Source organism: Tyto alba, unplaced genomic scaffold (genome assembly GCF_018691265.1).
Source record: "Tyto alba isolate M040663 unplaced genomic scaffold, T.alba_DEE_v4.0 Super-Scaffold_39, whole genome shotgun sequence".
NCBI lineage: Eukaryota > Metazoa > Chordata > Aves > Strigiformes > Tytonidae > Tyto > Tyto alba.
In genome coordinates, this window is record NW_024881314.1 from 7,537,453 (window position 1) to 7,559,144 (window position 21,692).

The following is a 21,692-nucleotide window of genomic DNA, read 5'->3' on the forward strand; positions in this document are numbered from 1 at the left end:
GAGAAAAGCCACCTTCTCTAGCCCTTATTCCCTTAAACTGAAAAGCAAGTACCAAAATCCCAAGCCTTTACTGAACTCACTTGGATGTAACAAACACATTTCCTCCTCAGAACTCTACAAATCCTCGTCTCCCTCAATTTTAATGTCCTTACACCCTTCAGAAATATGTAAGAGTTTGTCTCAAAAATAAGAGAGAAGCCTTCATCAGAAGCACTCATCAGGGTTCAAAACAGGGAGAACATAGAGGCAGAAGGCACAACACTAAAGTGATGTTATGGAGCTGTTTGGTTGGGGTTTCCCCTTTCACAGCCCCAGCTAGAGAGCTTAGAAACACCTGCACCTTGAAGACCAGCCCATCCAAACCCACCAAGGCAGAAGGAAAAAGAACTGGCATGCCCACTGAGGGGTCCAGAGACTTGCTGAAAGACACCGAGAGCAGCCCATGGCAAAACCAGGACACCCCGACCAGCACTGGAGCAAGCCCTGCTCCTGGTTGCCCTCCCCGGGGGTGCAGGGACCCAGCCGGAGGCATCACAGCGGGGGGGACCGCGGGGCAGCTCCCTTCTCCTTTCAGCCCGGGTCACCCTCACCTCACCAACCCCAAACCCCGCTCCCTGCAGCCCCACGCCCGCCCCGCTGCCCGCGGCAGGGCTGGGCGGAGAGGAGGAGGAGGAGGAGAAAAAGGAGGAGAAGGCCGGTCTCGCCTCGCCTCCCCCTTCCCTCTCGCCCGGTTTCCTTGCAGCATTTCCATGCTAGAGGTCTCCACCGAGCTGCGGAGAGAGGATCTGCCTGGCTGCGCCGGGCCTCTTCCTTCCTTTGTGCATCCCCAGCCCTGTGCAAGCCGTGCCCCCAACCCCGGCCGCCACGTCCCCGCTCCATCCCCCCCGCCCCGGAGCCTCCCCCGGCCCTGGGGGCAGGAGGAAGCCGCCCCCCCGGGCAGGCAGAGCCGGGGCAGCGACGAGGCACCGGGTGCCACGTCGAGCCACCCCCTCCCGCCCCGGCCGGGGCACCGAGGCCGCATCCCCGCATCCCCGCATCCCCGCATCCCCGCATCCCCGCATCCCCGCATCCCGCTCCGCATTTTCGGCGGCGGCGGGGTTCCCCGTTGGCGGATGCTGCGCGTCTCCCCGGGCCGCCGGTGCTAAATGCTGAGCGCCGACAGGATGGAGGAGTTTCAGAGCGAGGAAGAGGAGCCCTGGTACGATCAGCAAGACCTGGAGCAGGGTAAGGATGGGGACGCCCCACAAGCTGCCAGCGATGGCAGGCCGGGGGGATGCGAGGGCGGAAAAGGGGGTACACCCCGGGTGCAGGGGGGTGGGATACCTTCTCTCAAGACTCGTATTTGCTTGGCAAAGCCAGTGTCTTGTCCTGCAGCGGCACCTCCATGGAAATCTCAGCTCCGCCGCTCCAAACCACTGTCCTGGCCATGGAAAGTTTAAACCCAACAGATAGAGGCAGGGAGTCCAGGTCCGCCCTGAGCACCAGGGCTGTAAAATATTTGGTGTGTTACATCCACAGAGAAGCTGGATCACCAGAAAACTTGCTGCAGGCGGAATCAAACATGAGTAGTTATGACATTGCTTTCATCTCAGAGCAGTTACAGGTAGAGTTAGCAGGTACAGTAGTTAGAAATTAATACATTGGAAATAATGTGATGCTGAAAGTATCTCTCAAAAGCTTTTGCTGTCCAAGGCCAAATCCAAAGGGATCTTCAGCTTCTAAATTACCTAATTACTTCTGGAGATTGTTTCAATCAGCCATAAAAGCAGGAGAAATTGGGAAAAAAAAAAAAAAAAGAAATCAAGGCCAAGTTTCAAACAGCAAAAATAGCCTCGTTAGAGGAGAAACATTCACTTGTGTAGTTTGTTTTGAAGTAACTGCTTCAATGTTTGTGCTAGCTCTATGTAATGTTTATCCTAAGGCTGGACAGTTGGCTGTGTGTATTTGGGGCTTCTTTTTTTTTAAAAAATGTTATTTTGCTTAGTATTTTGAGTCAACACTCAATAAGTAAATAACTGGAAAAAGTCCTGTTTCAATGGTCCAGGAATGAACTGAACTGATTTGTCAATACATAGGGAAAAATAATTCCTACCTATATACTGTGCCCCTCCGACGTGTTGCACTATAGCTACAGTACAGTTACATATTTGCTTTAGCCAGCTGACTGTCAGCAGGGACGTGCAGTCCAGCTGCAGTGCCTCTGCCCACCATCGCTCCAGTACACTATGTCATAATTTAAAGTTTACACAACTTCAGCTGCAGGGCAGAGGCCCAGCAAGGAATAATAACCAGACCCCCAGGGATTGTTGCAGTTGGGTTTTAATCCCAATTTCTCAGTTAACAGGAAGTATCAGTACTGGGATACTGGGCCCTGTTCTTTGAAACACAACGCTCAAATTAAGCCAGGGCAGAGCACGGAGATGCAGCTATTGGCTGAATAAACAGTGTAGCCTTTGAATGTTCAGAAATTCACATTTCTGGGTGACGTCTTCCCATGGCTCACAAGGGGCCTGGGCACTGGTCCAAGGGCAGCATACAGGCTGAGGAACAGCAGAACTACAGATGAATATAGGGAGTGTTGAACAACGGGGGACGGATTGATTTTTAGCCTAACGCTGTCCCTGGTGTCAGGTTCATGAGTCAGCACTGGCACCGTATAACTGGCTGACAACAATAAAACCACCTTCCCACTGCAGACCAGGTTACTTGCTCTGTCCTGGCAGCATAAATGCAGAATAACTGCCTCCAGATGGTGGCTTGGTGCTGGGGATAGACTCCACCTTTGAGCACATACAGGACTGGAAGAAAACACAGACCCAAAACAAAGCCCAGCTGTGGGGTTTTCAGCCTCCTGTATGAATGGGGCTGCACAGGCTTGCACAAACTCAGAAGGAGAGATGGAGAAGGCTTTAACGAAAATCAGCCAACCAGAAAGGTCCTACAGGGTAATTAAAACCATAATTAATTTGCATGATGCACAAAGCATCACGAAGGACAGTGCTAGACTTTGTCCACATACACTGTGCCTTTGCATTACACCGTAGCCGATCTAGAGGTCTTTGGTGACAGCCCAGCCATGAAGCTGTTGGTTTGGAAATGGGAGGTGGAAGTACAGTGCAAGACATCCAGCATAGCACGATTAGGAGGCGGTCGCAGGCCGGCATTACTAAGAGGATCAGCATGCCAACAGCCCAGGGTCGCACAGAAACCCACGCCTGGCAGCAGCGCCAGGAAGGCCGAGGACAAAAGCATAAGCCTCAGGACTGTTTCTTAGGAGCGAGGGGTGGGAGAAACAAGAAACAACGTAAGCTAGGAGAGCAGAGAAGGTTCTTCTGTGGACCAGTTGGTTGCTGGGCCTTTATCATCATTTTACGGCATCATCAAATATTTATTACATTTACATCCAAAACAGTTTGCTAAGCAACAGATGGCTTAACCAGGAGCTCCATGATGATTATGTTAATTAACCATTTTAGCACCACAGAGGAAATCATGCCCCCAGCTCCACTCTGAGCACCTGTTACTTTGTTCCCCATCCTCCACAGAGATTTGCTTTGTGAAGTAACTATTTTTTTCAAGAAAATAAACTGAAATCACTCTTCTTTGCCCCTGAAGTGCCCACAGTGACTGACAGCACCCACCACTTGCCTTAGAGGCAGCAAGATCTGGTTCCCAGCCTCAAGGCCCTTCCAGCCTTGTTCAAATGAAGCTGGTGCCTTTGAGATTCCTTTACCTGTTTCCTAGCATGCTGTAAGCCATGTGGTTCAAGGCTTTGCACCAAGACACCTTAGCACAGAAGCAGAGACTCAAATCCCAGCCAGGATACTTAGCAGTGATGTGGAAACAGTAGTGGTGTCCTCTGAGGTGTTTCATTCTTGCAATGTTCCCTCTTCAAATCAGAAGGCTTTCTGATTTGAAGAACGTGGTAAAAATGGAGTTCCAGTTGCTTGGTAGCACGGCTTTGCATATTGCCATGCTTTCTAAGCATAAATTGATGTTAATGCTGCTTTGGTTCAGCCATAGCCTCACCTTCCATGAGCTGGGGAACTTGTGCCTCTAAGCGTTAAAACCAGAATACAGTGGTGGTGAACATTTTTCCAGCCATTGAGAACTGATGGTGTGGCTACAGTTGCATCATACCCTGTGTACAGAGTATACGTGCAGCCAGACCCCGAGAGAATGAGTGAGCTAAAATTAGAGTCTGAGCTGGGGATAAGTGGGGACACCTCTCCTGTTCATCAGAAGCATTTGTGTTCAGAACGGCTTCATGCCAACTCAATTGCATCTGGATCCAAACAGAGTGGAGACCAGACCCAGCAGCTATATCTACCAGCCACTCTCAGCCTTCCTCTTCCCCACAGCAATCTCCCAAGATGAGTCCGCCTCACAGTAACCCCACTGCATTCCCTGATCTTCCCAACCTTCCTATTCCCTTGCCAGCATTCAGATCTAAGCCAAAGAGCACAGAGTGCCGCCCAAGAGGAGGGCTCTCAAAGCCACCCTTGCGGTCTCTGGAGCCTAAATACAGCCTAAGTGCTGAGGTGATTCCTCCCATGTGAATAAGACATCCTTGCACGGCTCTGAGTTAGCCAGCAGGACCAGAGGTAGTATAAGAACCAGCACATCATCTCATTGCCACTGTGAGACTGATGGTCCTCTCCTCCTGGACAGCCATAGAAACTTTTGGGCCAAACCATCTGCAATGCAGGCTTAGGACTTTATAGCTGTAACCTCTAAAGGTCTCCAGATTTAAGGATCTTATTTTAATTCCTCTTCCTCCTGCCAAGCGTCTGATTGCTTGCATACTAAGAAGGAAAATGACACAAGGTGCTGAGCTTGCACCACTCTCAACTCATCCGTGTAAAGACACAGGGGTCACCAGCGCTCCGGTGATCGGCTCCTGACATTGGGGTGAACCCAGGGGAGCAGTGCTAGCACCCATACCTGCCTGGCTTCTGCATCACCCAGCCTATGTGGGGTGTCCATAGAGCTGCAATTCACTATCATTTTGCCCAAAGGATTCACTGCACTGGGGAACAGGCAATACCCCAAATTCTGTCCCTCGTGATGCAGTTGTCCTGGCAGTCCAGCTCAGGGGACAACCCACGCAGCTTGCCTGTCCTCCAGGAGGACAGCAGTTAACTCACTGTCCTTCCTCCCCAGCAGCAAGCCAGGAGGATGGAGTTTTCCCTGTAGTAGCTGAGACACTTACTTATTTAGCAGTGCAGTACAGCAGGTAGCTTATGGAAGTGGAAAGTTTTTGGTGACTAATTGCTGAACTGCTTGTGAATGACAAGAAGGACTAGAAAAGTCACAGGAGACAAGGAAATGAAATGACAGTTGGGTTAGTCTGAGGAAGGGATGAGAGCCTCCAAATCTGGGGAGAAAAAAAAAATATATATATATGTATTTTCCTAGAACAAAAATTCCCCTGTGATGTGAAGGCAGCAAGAAAACAGGGCATAAGAGAATCCCATACAGCAGATTCCAGATTCCAGGATTTCTCTCCTCATCTCTTGCAGAAATTCCTTCCTACATCCACTGAACCCCAGGCACATACTTCCAACTGCTGGAGGGAGCAGAATTAGAGTAACTGCTGGAAAGGAAAGAACAAGAGGCAAAGGGAAAAAAGAAAAAAAATAAAATAAAAATCAGTTTTCCATATCTCCCATCCCGAAACAATCAGCTGACAGTGGCATTTCTCCTTCGCAAGGCTGTGTGTGAAGGATTTATGGTCTGAGTCCTGAAGGGCATTCCCCCCACAGCAGCCCTGAGCCCAAGGGACTGGGAGCCAAGGCACCAGCCACTACGACCCTGCACGCAGAAGCTGTCCCCCCACCCCAGCATTTTCCAATCCTCTTTCTTTCCTCCTGTACCAGCCAGTGCTAGCTGGCGACAGGGCAGATCCACGGACCCAGTGTGACACTCAGGAACCACTTAGAGCTGGGACAGCACCAGTGTCCTATCCTGCTCCCGCTAAAAGCAGTGCCAGCACCAGGCTAACACACAGCTTGCTCCTGCACACACTTGATTTCCTCCGCTAAAAGGCCTTTCCCAGAGCAGCACAGTGGCATATTCCCACCTCGCCCAGCTAGTACATCTGTGTGCTCACACCAAACGCATCATTAGGGCTTCCAAATCTTCTACTTAACCTGCTCAAAAACACATATGTGGGACAAGAATTTAGGAAAATATCTCCAATACAAAATACCCTGGAGGAATAAGACCAGATGTTACATAACTGCCAATCTTTGCACAGCTGGGAACTTCAAAGTGATTTTATGTTAGAGTTTATTCTTTGTTTTTTGCCATGCATGTTTAACAAACAGTTGTAAACCTTCTCTCTAAAAGATGACAGTTCTTTTAATCGTTTAAACAGCCTGTTCCTCTGCAGCCTTCTGGGAAGTCACTCTAGTTTATCCCTTGTGCAGTGCAGCTGTCCTGGCACTGCTCAGTTAACTTGTCTCCTCCCTGAAGAATTCAGTCCTTTGACTGTGTAGTTTCCAGATCCATGCTGACCTCTTCCAATTATGCAGCTGCAGCAATGGCAGTTGGAGCTAAGACATTATCATGCCGCCCTCCAAGTTTTCCTGGCTCGCAAGTGTAGAGTCCTGGGAAGGTGCACTGGACTGGGAGGTCATGGCTAAGAACTGGTCTCTGCAGAAGGAGGCAGAGCAAGGAGCAGCATCAGTCCTTGCAGCAGAGCTGCTTCAGAGACACTGGTTTTGGTGCTGGGCTCCTGAAAGAGGCATTGCCCTACATCCTGCTCAGGACTAGCGATGGACATAAATTACACCATCTTGAGAGTACATCAAGTATTTCATCACTCCCTTTCCTTGCAAACTCAGACTGGAAGGCTACAGCACTGTGTTCTTCCTGCGTAGCTCCACAAATGGCACCAATCTCTCACCTGAGGTCAGGACCTCTTCCCACATGGGCAGCATCTCCGGTCAGTGTCAATAGCCGGGCACAAGGCAGCTGGGCTGTGTGTGAGCTTAGTACCTGGAAGAACAGGACTTCAAAGCATTTCCCAGCAGTGGATGGGAAGGGAGCAGTAGTGGGACAGCAGCTTGCAAGATGATACACTTTACTTTAAAGCCAAGCAGAAGGGCTGCTAGAGAAGATGTGGGCAGGTTTTTGGTGTTGCTGCAGAGGATCAGGCTGTTTTCTGCCTTTATCTGTAATATATGGCTGTGAAAGAAGGATCTTCTATGTACCTACATGTCTCTGACAGAGAAGTAGCAGACAGGAGTAACCAGCAGCTGTGGTGCTGGCAGTGGTCTTGGGGGCTGCTGCAGCTGCAAGTGGCAGTTGTGCTGGAACTTGGTTGTTCCCTGAGAGACCAAACCACTTGGGACCAGTGGTCCCACCTGCCTCCTCCCAGCAAGAGGGCATCAAGGGCGGCCGAGTCGGCTGGCCATGGCTCAGGTGGATGATACGTTGTGTGAGCAGGAGAGGGGCTGGAGAGCTGACATGGCAGTGGCAGCCCACTGCTGTGGGTGCTGTTCCCCACCACATAAGCACGCTGACCCGTCCTTCTCAGGTTGCCTTTGCTTGGGGCTCTGCATGTGCACAGTACTGTGGTGCAACAGCAGCAAGACAACATGTAAAGTCTCCCTGGCGCTCATCCTCCTTGTCCATCCTGGGTCAGTAACAACATCCTGCCTCCACAAACACAGCGGGGAGATGAGATTGCCACATGGCAGCAATCCGCACGTCTGTGTCTTTAGCTTTAAAAGAGTTAAAGCCTCTATTCATGGCTCTCTGCATCCTAACATAATTAATGAGTTGGAGCCTTGTCGCCCAGAGGAGGGGTGCACACAGGAGAGCATTGGCTGCCTTTCTCCCTTCTCTTTCCTCACTTCTCCTCCCCAACACCACTTGTATGTATTTATTTAGGACACTTTCCGATCCAGGTGCACTATCAGAGTCTCTGAGCCACCAGTCACCAAGTTCTTTGAAACCATTTTAGCCTACAAGGCAAACACAGACATCAAGGCTGTTTAGATAAGAGAACAGCAGGGAAAGACGCAGAAGGGCCCCAACCATAGTCTAATAACATACCCCGTGTTATCATGCTTTAACAACTTGGCAAAATGCACATCGATTGCTGTGGGCACAGGGATGGGTCTGCTGTGTACATGTTTGTACAGACACATACGGCTTATAAGCAGAGGTAACCATCCTAGGTCTCAAACTTTAACATATAGGGGAGGCTTTGGGGCACAGAATGATAATAGGTCAGAAAGAAAAGGGAAGTATCAATTAAATCAAAAAAGCTTGATGAGCATCTGAGAGGAATAAAAAATAAAGAAGAGCTGACAAAAAGGAAATACTAAATAGGACTGAAAGATACAGAATGCAAGAAAGGGAGCGGCAGGGGCAGAGAAGGCTGGAGGGCTTCCCTGCAGCACAGCACAGACAGTCATCCCTGAGCCCCCTGCCAGGGTTTTGCACTCCTTGGTGCTGCCACTTTTGCTCAGGGGACTAAAGACAGCATGGAGGGAGCCACGCTCATTGTACTGTGCTTGCCTCACAAACCACCTCTCTCTGCACCACCTGAGCTCCCCACCTACCAGGGATGCTTGCGAAGCCAAAGGCAGCCCAGGGGTATGTAACAGATTACACAAAGGAAAGAAAGTTAAGAAAGAACCAAGCAGGAAACTTAGCAAATCTCATTAGGCTAACAGAAATGCCTGTGTGACCAACATCAGCTCAGCCCAGGTAGAGCCACAGTTTGAAAAGAGGAGAGGAAGAGGGAGGAGGTGGCTGTGCTGCCAGGGGCTTCACACACCCCCTTCGCCGGCTCTCACCCAGCCCTGCCACAGGCATCTTCCCCCTTGCTGCATTGGGCTGCTCTGGAAAGCAAACCCTGCCTTTCTGGTACACCCCATTGCATCAAAATGGTAGGTCCCCACAAAAAATACACAGACCATCAAGTGAAAAGCTGAATTGGGTAGCAATGTCTCGATTGTGCCAGTGTAAAAAGGATGGAGAATCCACACTTCAGCAGTAAAACTGGTGGCTCTCTGAAAGCCCTGGCTGGCCATGGGAAGCACTATCATCTGTGGAATGTGCATGTTGAAAAGGCTTTTTCAGGTTGTTTGTGAGATGATGTCATATGGCACTTGCTTCTCTGCACCCCTGCATGTTTCATTGCAAAGGCTTATAAGGGCTAAGTACACAGATTGCCTCCATCACCTGTCATGGAGCAGCAGTAAGTGATATACAAAAGCTGATCTTCACTGTAATATACCCAGACACCACAATGCCTTGCAACTAAGAAAAATAAATGAGAAGCAAGTACACCCTACCCTGGGGTAAACCAGCATAGCATCATTTATTTAGATTTTGAAAGGAATAATTGCACCTACCCTTGACTCTAAGTACCCATGTGTAATGGAGCAGACAGCAAACGCAATTAAATTAAACGTCAACAACATTAAACATCAGTTCTTAATTCTCAACCTACCCCATCCATCAGCTAACAAGCACCCTGAACTTCCTCCAGAGACCTCCACACCAGAGCTCTGCTCGCGGCTCCTCCCTGCTCTTTAGCAGGTGAATTCACATTTGCAGTAGTGGGAGAGGAACAGCCCTTTCTACAGCCCCACATTTAGGAAGGGACCAGAAGGAATGCCTTCATAGATTCTTAGCTGAAAAGGACCTGCAAATGCATGTGCCATAAACCCTGGCTTTTGGGCACCAGAAGCCAAAGGACTTCTATCACCCCTTGCAAGGCTGCCTGTCTCACAGGATGGGGAGAGGGTTGGGTGATTTAAAGGTGATGAGCAAAGCACAGCACCCCTCGCCTGCGCTCGGAGCAGCGGGCACGTTCTCTCACAGCCTAAACACATGAATCCCTTGATGCAAGGGGTGACGACGGGGGAAAGCTCAAAGCAGCCGCTCCAGATTGTGGCTTTCTCCAGAAAGCAGTATTTACAAGGACCATCTGAATAGCTAACTGGATCACCGTTGTATGGAGAGCAGCTGAAACCTCCCCTGCCCAGCACCAGGCTTACGCTCCCCCAAAACCACAACCAGGAGATGCTGGGGGGGAAAAAAAAAACCTTCAGAGAGCACTCTGGGGCAGAAATTTCTCTGCCCAAACAGATACAGGCCAGCACTGGGAAGGCAGAAATGGCTCCAAATCCTCTTTGAGCCTCATTGCAAGCCGCTGTGATGGCTGGGGCAGCCGGGAAGCGTTCAGCTGGGCAGCAGCCCCACGCAGCACACATCTGCCTGCACCAGCACTGCCACAGGATGCTGCAGCAGGGGAGCACCCTGCAGTTTGTTCCTCAGCCTCTTTCAGTCAAAGGCAACTTGCTACTCCTTTTGGACCAGGATTTTTTTTTTTTTTTCCAAGTTTCCTCAGTGACACAGAGCTAGCAGAATTACCACTGGGCTGCTGCTGCTGATCTCTGCAGCTCCAGGGCTGCTGCCTCCTTGTACTGCCCAGCCATGCTCCCCTGTACCAAGCACTGCTCGGATTCAACTCCTGCTCCCTTCCCACCATATGGTCTCTCTCCTCTTCCCCTCCCTCCTTTCTCAGGCGTTTTTCCTGTGGAAGCTTGCAGGGAAATGCAGCCCCTGTCCCTCCCTCTGCTTTGCTCCGTAGGCACAGCTCTTTGTTTGGGGACGAGGCGTGTCTCCTTGTCTGGTGTTAATTAGAAGGGTCATGTCAGTGTTTGCAGTACTGAGAGCCAAAGGGCATCAAGCTGGTGCTTCCCAGGATGGTTTGCACCCGCAGCCCTCTCCCAAAATAGGATTTGGGCAACACCAAGGCCCACGTTTTTTAAGTTGAATGTTGGCCATTTCATAGCAGTGCCTTCAGCACAGGCAGGCTGCAGAAGGATCAGGCACATGGAGTGGACATGCAGCACAGCCTCTCCCCACCACTCTATTTCTCTTTCTGCATCAAGAAGCGATGGGAAAGGGAGGCATCAGCATATCTGCTAAATTAGGGCAAATCGTACAGCACTGGCTGGCTGATCTGACAGTGGAGAAGCAAAGAGGAACACAAAAAATGCAGAGAATCCCCAAGTTCCTAAACAGTTCTTTTCCCCCACAAACAACTTACTGAAATTTCACATTCAGCCTCAGGTTTCCAGGTTCTCCAAGGAGAGGAGCTGTGTGCTCTCCCAGCCTGTGCAGAGGCACAATTAGTGCAAAGATCAAGAGGGATCTGATCTAAAGACGACATTAAAACACTTCCACGCAGCATCCCCCTCCCTCCCCATGGTCCCACAGCTGGGGGGAGACCAACAGGTGAGGAAGAGGCCTCAGGCACAAGGAGGGTGGATGAGACAGGATTACCAAGGATGCTTTGGCTGGCTGGCAGGCAGAGCGTGAGTGAGCGTGTGTGTGACAAGAGCTGAGGCAGTTAAAAGACACTAAAAGAATCAATTCCCCCATGTCCTTCAAGCCCAGAGTCTCCCAGGCCCTTCTGCTCAAAATGGAAACGAAGAATCAATTTCCTCCTCGGAGCTCAGCCCCTTTCTTTCCTCTTTCCCACTCGTCCCCAAACACTGCCCATTTCCCCCATTAAATTATTGCTGACAGAGCCCTTTAAATTACAATGCAGGATCTTGCACTGCCTAATCCACTTAACTCAACCCCAGCTGATTAAATTGGATGCCATATGGTGGGAGAGCACTGGTGTAATCCGCAGGGACGGGGACACACTTGACTCATTACCCGGAGTGCAGCACAGAGCCCTCTCGCTATGCGGCTCTGTGCCGGGGCCCTGCTTGCTGCAAGGGATGTGATTTGCAAGGTGCCAGTCTCCAGCAACGGCCCTGGCTCTGGCAAGGTGGCTATGCCATTAAATACAGCCCCAAGCAGCTTAAAGGCACAAATTGTCCTCCATCTCTGCTGGCATCTGTCTGTTTCCCTGTCCACAGCTGGTGTAGCAAACACTCAGTCTCCCATGGGCACTTTGGAAACGGGAAATTTGGTGCTTGGAAAAAAAAAAACCACAGGTGAAGCAGACCTGTCCATGGGGAAATGCGCCCATATCTTGATTGCACCAATAGCTCTGATGGCAGCCCTCAGACCAGGTCACTGTGCAATGATGAGGATTATAATAAAAAAGGTCACAGCCTAGGATAACATCCTGCAATGCAGGCCACAGCTGGAGAGCACATTCCCACGGTGAAGGGGAGATTTGAGGACACACTGAGCAGCTGTTGGCAGGACCACATCAGGGGAGCCAGCCCTCCAACACCGCTGGAGCCGCACAGAAAGAAACCCGGCCATCACCCAAACTAGTAACATATCAGCACTTCTCATAGTGTGCCGTTATCCATCAGGAAAGCTCCATCCCAAGCACTGACGGCACTAGTAGCACTCCTCCCGGTGAGCACTTGTGTCTGAGAGGTCAGCATGAGCCTCGTTTTGTGATGTGTTGTTTGAAGTGTCAGAGATCAGTGATTTTCCCCGGCTCAGAATACATCCTAGGCATCCTGGTTCCCTTTCTTCTTGTCTTAGTGACCGAGTATCCCCTTTCCCAATCAACTGCATGGCCAAATTAACCACTGGAAGAAATTACAGCTGCTCTCAGCCCTGACAGAGCCTTTGCAAAACATAGCATTAGATGCAGACTAGTGAGGAGTATTACAAGGGGCTGAGAAAACTACAGGGCAGAAGACACATGTCCCCTCACACACTGCAGGATTGCCACTCCTTAATTATTTAAAACTGCATGATAACCATACCAGAGAGAGAAAGAGTAATAACACACATCAGGACCTGTTTCCTTACCTTTTTGAAGGTTTAAGGTCAGATTTTCACTCTGCCACCACAAGAGCTAGAAACTCACCTCTAAAAGCACCAGGAAAAATAGAAACCCACATGATTGTAGGAGGTCAGGCTTTAAGACAATCAATTTCTGAGAAAGTAAAGGGATGTTATCAGAGCCAGCTGAGCCATCCCAGGCCCACAGACAGCATCACCCGAGATGCTCAAGCTTTGGCCAATACAGGACTCACAGAGTCCCAGGGATTTTTCTTTACCCAGGAGTCAGCAAACCCAGTATTTTAAGCTGACTACACTGTCAATATCTGGTTTTCCCTGCATTTCTTCTAAAGTCCAACCATTTCAGTAGCTTCCTAAGGGCAGAGAGTGAACACCAAGCGGTTTGTCCTCACCCTGGAGCTGCCCCAAGGCAAGAACCTCAGACCCAGCTGACAGTGTTGCCCAGGCGGCAGATGCAGGAGGTGCTTCCAGCCCCCTCGGGCCACGTGTGGTTTTATTACTCATGTCAGTCTATTAGGGGTGATGGATGGAGGCTGACGGGGAAGGCAAGGCACTCCCTTCATTAGAGATAATAATATAATTTACGGAGTATCCCTAAGGCCCTGCGGGGCTTTACCAACCCTTGCTCTCATTCTGATGGATGCTGAGCCCCTCTCAGCCCCGCAGGTCTCAGTGATAGGGTACGGAGGTGCTGAGCACCTGCCACAGCCAAGCCTGGGGCCTGATCCTGGCTCTGCAGTGTGTAGCATGGTGCAGAAGGGTTATGGAACCAGCCAGGCACCAAATCTCATTGCTTGGAGGAGCTGCAGATGTCCCGAGCTCAGCCTCCCCTTGCTCCTGCAGCCCAGCAAGACGAAAGAGGCCAGATCCTGTATGTCCCATAAGCACGCATCCGTATCAAAACCTGCCAATAAAACCAGTGCCATGTAAAATGTGCCGCTGTGTTTGGTGCGGTGGCATTCAGGGACCCCACCGCATCCACCCGCGGAGCCATGGGAACTGCAGAAGCTTTGTCCCATCTGCTTTTCAGACTTGCATTTGGCCGCGGAGCTGGGGAAAACACTGCTGGAGCGCAACAAAGAGCTGGAGGACTCCTTGCAGCAGATGTATGCCACCAACGAGGAACAAGTGCAGGAAATCGAGGTAGGAACAATCGGGCCAAGGGTGGGGACAGGAGCTCTTCAACCACTGCTGTCACCTAAGGGCGATGGTGGGGAAGGGGCGCTTCCACTAATGCCAACGGCTCAGATGCCAGTAGAAAGAAGGGATGCGCCATGGAGATGGGAGTTAAAGCCCAGCCCAGCCCTGGGGAGAATCCCCTTTACCCACTGACTGGAATTTTCCCTCTTCTCCCATCCCCACCTCCTGCCCAGATGTGCATGCCAGATTTTGGCAACAGTTTGCGTCTGGGTCATGTTTGGCCTTTCCCTGCCCATCCACCAGCCTTCACACTTATTTCTTTGCTCTGCTGCAGCTTTCCCTTGATTCCAGTTATTTATAATCACGTTTGTTCCCAGCTGGCCCCTCGGCATCCCCATAACACAGACCCCTTTGTTAGAGGCATAAAATAGCTCTTTCTCCAAGAGCTGCAAACTAAACCAATGTTTCAAGCATCCTTTGGGGTCAGGATAGTATTTCTGAGAGCACACAGAACTGAGTTTAGAGGCTTAAACCTGCTGTGCCGGGAGGGTTTTCATCCACTGGAAAACTACTAGGGATCTATGAACTGAAAATGATTGGAAACTCCCCGATTTAAAAGGACGCAGAGCAGAGAAGGGCTGTGAGCTCACAAGAGCAGCACATGATGGCTGCAAGGATCTGACAGCTGATGTCCAAGGAAAACTGGAGGATGGATTTAGCCATCCCCCCCCAGCAGCCCTTCAGAAGCATGTACACTGCAGGATTTGGGATCTGGTCCCAGCTGAGGGTGAGCTCTCAGGTAGATGTCCCTCTCCCAGTCTTTGCAGGATAAAATCTTGCAATGACAGACCCGCAGAAAAGGGTCTGCAAACACACAGAAACCACAGGTCTCCTCCAATTTCACAGACTCAGATTTTCAGCCTGAATTCCCAAGGAAATGCAGCTTCTGCAATCGATCTGTCAGACTATCCAATAACCAACTCGCCAATTTCAGTCAACTTTGTTGAAGGGTCACAGTCCCAGGGATATCAACTTTCTTTGGGTACTGGGAATAAAAAGCAACTGAATATAGAGAGATTGAGGTTATTGCCCTTCACAGAGGGCAGGAAAAGTTCAACTGTATTTTAGACACAAAACTATTTATGGTGGGAAGTGGGTATGAATATTTCAACTGTGGAAGAGGCTTCAACCAGGCAGAGCATGAATCAGCCAAAAAACACATTACCAGAGGAAGCAAAGGCTATAGGAATTTCTGCGTGTGAAATAACCTGGATTTTGGATGTGGAGCATTTCTGTTTCACTTTTTCTTGCAGTACCTGACCAAGCAACTAGAGATGTTGCGGCAGATGAATGAACAGCATGCGAAAGTCTATGAGCAGCTGGACCTGACAGCACGGGACCTGGAGCTAGCTAACCAGAAGCTCGTGCTGGAAAGCAAGACATCCCAACAGAAGATACAGTGGTACGGCTACCCCTCCTCCCACTGCAGCGATGCTGTACCCAAGAGACCTTCATCTCACCTTTCCCCTGCCCCAAAGCGCAGCGTGCCCTTGCTATTTAAGCTGTTCTCTTATCAGTCAGGTTTTGCAGTCACTTACAACACAAGCTCATTGCACTGATGCTGGTTGGCAGAGGTCAGCCGGAGCACAGACACCCCTGGGATGAGGGCTGGATAAAGGAATGTCTGAAGCTGCCAGGAGAGGCATGGCAGCCTCTCCTCTAGTGTCTTGCCTTGAAGAAGAGGCACAAAACAATCAGGGAGGTCCCCAGCACACAGCTCAGCAGAAACACTAGGCACAGATCCAGCATTTAATGAAACCCTGGCTAGTCCATGCTGAAACACCAGTTTATCAATAATATTTCTTTCCTAAAACAAGACCATGATCAAGGTCATCCCTAGAAACAACAGACTAAGCCATGTCCTTGCAATGCAGCATTTTTTGCAAATGACTGTGCAGAGGGAGTTTCAGAGCAGAGTTTTACAAACTGCATTCACAGCCAGAATAAAATTAAATCTCTGCCCTGTCTCTCTGCGTTTATCTCTACAAGATAAACAAAATGAAGAGAGTAGATAGCTCGCCTGCTTGCTTTTAGTGCAGAGATATTATGCACAGGATAGTGCTTATGTCCCAGTGGTGACTGTTTTAGCCAACTGACTTGAGGACAGAGCACCTCAAATTAGCATGATCCCTTGCCACTGCTTCAATCCCCCCCCCTTTCTACAAACACCTCCATTCAAGAGTGACCACACAGCGAAAGAGAAACCACTGCCATGAAAAGCAAGTGCTGTCATGCTCCCGGGGCACATGCTAGAAACTGGAAGCACCTTCCATAGACTGGCTTTCTCTGTAGGGAAAAAAACACCTTTCAAGGACCTGTAGTGCCTGACTCTTCACCCGTGCTCCCTTCTCTCTCTGCAGCTTGACGGAAACGATCGAGGGGCTGCAGAACCAAGTGGAGGAGCTGCAGAAGCAGGTGGAGGAAATGCGGAGCTTGGAGCAGCTCCGCATTCGGCGGGAGAAGAGGGAGCGACGCCGAACCATCCACACTTTCCCCTGCCTTAAGGAGCTGTGCTCCAGCCCCAGGTACTGAACCTCGACTTCAGCAACCCCTCCAACCTTCTCCCCCACCTCCTCTGCTTGTGAACAGGGATGCAGTGGATTAGCCCCTATGGGGGTGCAATACACCCCCATAGAGATCTAGGCTCTGCATCACAGTCTGAAACTCAGTGCTGGAGGTGAAGAGAGGACCTCCCTCTCTCCTACCTGCCGAAGCAGGTGGCATTGGCAGAGCAGAGCCTTCATGATCCCAGCATCAACGATGCCTCAAATGGGGCCACATGAGTTCTTTTTCAGACGGCAAGAATAGCTTCTCAGGAGGGTCTGGTTGCCGCACGCAGCTGCACTGGGCCAAGCTGCAAGGAACAGGCATTGCCTGGAGGGGCTGGGAGCCTCCTGGCATGTTGGCAGGGAGCTGTGCAGGAACGCACACCAGGCAGGATGAATTGCTTGACCTCTAGATAGCTCAAACCAGCCTCTCCCAGTACAGCCCACCCAGTAACATGTCATGTAAAAGGACCCTTACCTCGAGCTGCCTACACAGCTTCCCTTTTCAAACCAGCACATCCCGTTTTCCCTTTGCAGCTGCCTCCGAGCACAATACCAGCATCTCTGGCTCACTGAAACCAGTTGAGATGGCACATTTTGTCCTGTATGACTCCAGTACCCACCAGGAGCACCAGCCACACAAGATATACCACGCACTGCCAAGTGCTGCACAAACACCTTCAGCACTATTGCATGCTCAACCCTCCTAAAAACTCAGCCACTGTGTTAATTCACTGACCTCATGAGGGCGTTTCTTGCTCAGCTTTGTCCCTAATAGAGGCTTCTTTAAATAGATAAGCAATCAATAAACTTTGCTACTGAAAGCATCCTCTGCCAGAGGATATGAACAAAAAGACACTTTTACTGCAGCAGTAACAGGGCTGTTTATGAGGCCATAACCTTACCCCCAGCAAAATCCACTTAGTATCTCTGTGGTTCTTTTCCCCCAGTTCCCCAATCCCACTCTCCCCCCAGTGCCTTGGGACCTCAGTTTGGCTTGCAGCTCTGCAGTTGGCTCTGAAGGTCAGGCTGCCCTTCGGTAACTTGGAAATCTGTTCAATAACCCCCGCCACCAGTCATGCCTCCCAGGGGAAGGCACAGTGCTTGCTCTTTTCCAATCTGTTCTAACCAGATAGGATGCCATGGGCACTTCATTGAAGAGCAAAAAAATCTGATTTCCCAACAGCAACATGAAGGAAGGAAGGGGGTAGTGCTTGTTATCTCTTCCCTGGCCATGAAGAAGGGGCAACTCTGTCAAAAGTCTCTGCCTGTGTCCCTTCCTGTATAAGTCTTCTCACACTCTCTGAGGCACCTTCCAGACATGGGACAGCAGAGCCTGTGCTTCTGGTTTTCGGCTGGGTGGGGTTTGGGGTTGCTGGCAGATGCAGTGAGTAGTTGGTGAACTACACAACACAGTGAGGAGCTGATAAACTCCAGCAGGAAAAACTCAAAGCCTTCTACTTCCAGCTCAGACTGGTAGCACTTGAGCTCCTTGCTTCACGGCAACATTGGTGGCTTGTCCATTAACCAGACGAGTCTTTTACCTTTTAGGGTTTCACGTCCCTCCCATCTTTCATCACTGCTATCAAAGGAGACTGCAGGTTCTCTGGGACAGAGACTGGTCTCTGTGTCCAGAAGAGTCCAAACCATTCCTTGTGGTCTCCTGGCACATGGGAGGAGGCATATTTCACTCCATGAGCTCAGGTTACCTCCTCTCTGGGCATCAGTGGAATTACTTACATGACAATAAGACACAATGAGTCCCTCATGGACTGTCACTTGGTCAGACTCTCTCAAGGGTCTTTCCTCTCTTTCAGGTATGAGGATGCGTTCCAGGTCCACAGCTCTTCCACAGAGTTTAACCAGAAGCCACTGGAGAGGGAGAATGAGCGTCTCCAAGCCATGGTGAACTCCCTGAGGTCCCAAGTCAACCAGGAGAAGCAGCGGAAGGAGAGGGTCGAGCGAGAGTACACCTCCGTTATTCAGGAGTACTCAGACCTCGAGCAGCGAGTGTGCGAGATGGAGAACTGCAAACTGCGCATCAAGGAACTGGAAGCAGAGCTCCTAGAGCTACAACAGATGAAACAAGTCAAGAAGTATTTGCTCAGCAGAGAGGACAACTTGTCCGAGGCCCTCCTTGAGCCACTGAATAATGCCCCAGAAGCAGACTACATTGACCTCTCTGAGGAGGAGGGAGGAAAAAGCCACGGGCCATCAATGACACCTTCCCCAAACCACCCTGTCCGCAAAAGCTGCAGTGACACAGCCCTCAATGCCATCGTGACCAAGGATGCCGTGAGTCGGCACGAGGGCAATTACACACTGCACGCTAACAACGTGCGCAAACGGGGCATGTCCATCCTGAGGGAAGTGGACGAGCAGTATCACGCCTTGCTGGAGAAGTACGAAGAGCTCCTGAGCAAATGCCGGCAGCACAAGGACAGTGTGCGCCATACAGGGGTCCAAACGTCCCGGCCCATCTCTCGTGACAGCTCCTTCAGAGACTTCCGGGGAGAGGGACACGAGTTGGAAGAGCGGAAAACCATGGAGAAGACCATCAGCAAACACGTGGAGGCGGTGGACAAGCGGCTGGAGCAGAGCCAGCCCGAGTACAAGGCTCTTTTTAAGGAGATCTTCTCCCGCATCCAGAAAACAAAAGCAGACATCAATGCCACAAAGGTGAAAAACAAGAGCAGCAAATGAGTCCTGCCTCTCTGCAAACTCCCACGTGCAATCGCAACAGCCAAGTCTTCTCTTCAGCCCCAGGAAATGCCACGTGGCCCCACTGCTTTGAAGGTTCGAGAGGTCTACAAGCAAGAAAATGTCACAGAGACTCAACTCACTTTTTTAAGCTTGGGCTCTGGACAACTCGTTGGGACAACTGTACATTGTAGTTAGAGGATTTCAGAAACCATATGACGGATCTCTGCATGAGTTGCTGCCGCTGCCAGACATCACAACAGCAACGTAAACCACACCACAAAAAAAGAAAACCGATCACCTCCTTCACCCTTTTCAGCTTGTCTTACAGCCCGATTATCTGCAAGCGAAAGCCTGGATGTCCTCTAGCATCCTGCCACAGCTGGAGCACAGTGTTTCCAAGTAAAACAAAAAGCCATCAGAACTTCTGGGGCTGCTCCAGCACACCAGCCCAGCCCTCCACTTTGGTTTTATGGCTAAGAACCTACGCTTGTACCCAAGAGACTTCTGTCTATGCCTTCCCCTTCCCCAAAGGGCAGTATGTTCTTGCTATTTAAGCCATTCTCTTATCAGTCAGGTTTTTCAGCTCTTTACAATGCAAGCTCATTGCAACTGGAAAAACTTGAAGAGAAACATAAAACTGATTGTTCTGTCTTCATCAGCGTCACTCAGTATTTCAGTCCATACTCTCCAGACTTCGCAGGCCTGTGGGATTTCCTCACTTTAAATCTGCCCCAGTATTTCAGCCCAGGTGAAGCACTGTGCCTGGTAAGAACTTGATGACCAGGGCTTTCTCATAAGCTAGACAAGAAGTGCTATTACAGTATCAGAGACATGCTTTCATCTCATGGTCTGGGTACCAGCCCTCTGTGCTGTGCTCTTCAAGAGGTTGTCATTGCCCCATTGTAGCAAATTCCTCAAATACAGCTTGCATGGGCTTGCAAAACTGACTACCAGTGACTTGCATGCAAGCAGAAGGATAAAGCATCTTACGGCGTCAGGAGCTCTGGCCCTGGCAGCAGTGCCGACCACACATTGCCCCACACTTTTGCTCTGAACATCTCCCCAGTCGAGAGGACAGATTTCAGTTTTCTGCTGAAAATAATCTTTCTTGGCTGAGACACTGTCTCCAAAGGTCGTCACCTCTCATGTTCGAGTTCACTTTCCAGCACTGAAATCTCCTCACTTTTGCTTCCACAGACATGCAAACACAGCCAAAAGGCCACTGCAGTCTCAGGAATCACCAGTTTCCATTTTTCATGAACTAGATGTTGACCTCATATGGTCAAACACGTGTTTTAGGCAGAGAAGCAGAATTCCATTACAGCTTAGGCAACACCCTGAGCATTGAGCCACAAAAATCAAGGAGTTCAGTGTAAGCTACCTATTCTGTACCTGTCTGGAAACAAACCAGGCCAGGTTTGGATTCTATTTTCACCAGCTTACATCCCAAAATCTTGGGCAAATTGTTGAGATTTTTGCAACATTGAGATAAATAAATGAGAATGTTGATTGGAAGGGGGAAGACTGTTAAAATGTAACTATCCTCCAAGTCTAGGGCCTCAACATTACAAGGAGCTACGTTTCTCTCACTCATCATGGAATTAATAGAAAAATACCCCCCCAAAATACACTCTTTTGTTGAGTAGCACAGAGGTAAGTTGGCAGGAGTGCAATGCCCAAACCATACCCACTCCAGAGGTCTCCTCACACCACGCACCACCAACTGCTCCGCTCTTCCACACTCTGCATTTTCAGGTGCCCTATGGCCCCAAACTCGAGAACCATTAGGAGCCATACGCACGGCTGTGGCTACCAGCTCTGTAACAGTATGGAGAACCTTCATGCCTTATTTATTTATAATGGAAAGCAGTTGTCTAATAAAATAAAATAAATGAAAACAAACAGCAACAAAAGCAGCATTGTTGATTTTCTCAGAGCATTCACCACCCTGTTAATTCAACATTTGTAGCAGGGAATAGCTGAAGCAATGTTGGTTTAAGTCAGCCAATGTTTACCCTGCAGTCATCCGGTTGTTGCAGAGGTGTGGGAAGAGGATTGCCTTCACTTTCTGTTTTAAACAATCCCATGTGAATCAGCATCACAGTTAAGTGTACAGCAGATTAAATATATTTTCAAATGCTTTATTCTCTTCTTGAATAAAAAGAAACACTAGTATTCTCAAAGCCAAAACTTTATTTACAGCTCTTTTTACTTTTAAGAACAGCAGAAGAGTTATTTCTTTGATTTTCATGTACAATTTGGGTCAAGAGAATGCTTCAGGCTCCTTTGCAAAAAGCAGAGAGAATATGCCGAACTATATTGCTGCATTATTTATATAACATACAATTTATGCACTTGGACTACTAACATTTGCCACACTATAAAACCCCTCTTTTGTCAGATCTGAAGTCTCTGTAGAGCCACACAATTTCTAAGCTTGCTATTCAGATGCTATTTTTGTTTAGGTCTTTCTTGAAAACCACACAT

General features: G+C 49.7%; 1 protein-coding gene across 1 annotated transcript; it reads left to right on the top strand.

The window, feature by feature from the left end:
- Window positions 1-697: 697 nt before the first annotated feature.
- On the top strand, window positions 698-21,113 carry CDR2L (cerebellar degeneration related protein 2 like). Its single transcript, XM_033002357.2, has 5 exons — window positions 698-1,224; window positions 13,787-13,899; window positions 15,210-15,358; window positions 16,317-16,481; window positions 18,320-21,113. Exons 1-5 carry the CDS (start codon window positions 1,146-1,148, stop codon window positions 19,203-19,205), a joined length of 1,392 nt encoding a protein of 463 aa, XP_032858248.1. The 5' UTR covers window positions 698-1,145; the 3' UTR covers window positions 19,206-21,113.
- The last annotated feature ends 579 nt before the right edge of the window (window positions 21,114-21,692 follow it).

What these genes read in the sequence shown, in the direction of transcription:
- CDR2L (XM_033002357.2), top strand. Translation starts at nt 1,146, where the DNA reads ATGCTGAGCGCCGACAGGATGGAGGAGTTTCAGAGCGAGGAAGAGGAG. An exon ending in TCAGCAAGACCTGGAGCAGG is followed by an intron (nt 1,225 to 13,786) that starts GTAAGGATGGGG and finishes TCTGCTTTTCAG; the next exon opens with ACTTGCATTTGGCCGCGGAG. An exon ending in TCCCAACAGAAGATACAGTG is followed by an intron (nt 15,359 to 16,316) that starts GTACGGCTACCC and finishes CTCTCTCTGCAG; the next exon opens with CTTGACGGAAACGATCGAGG.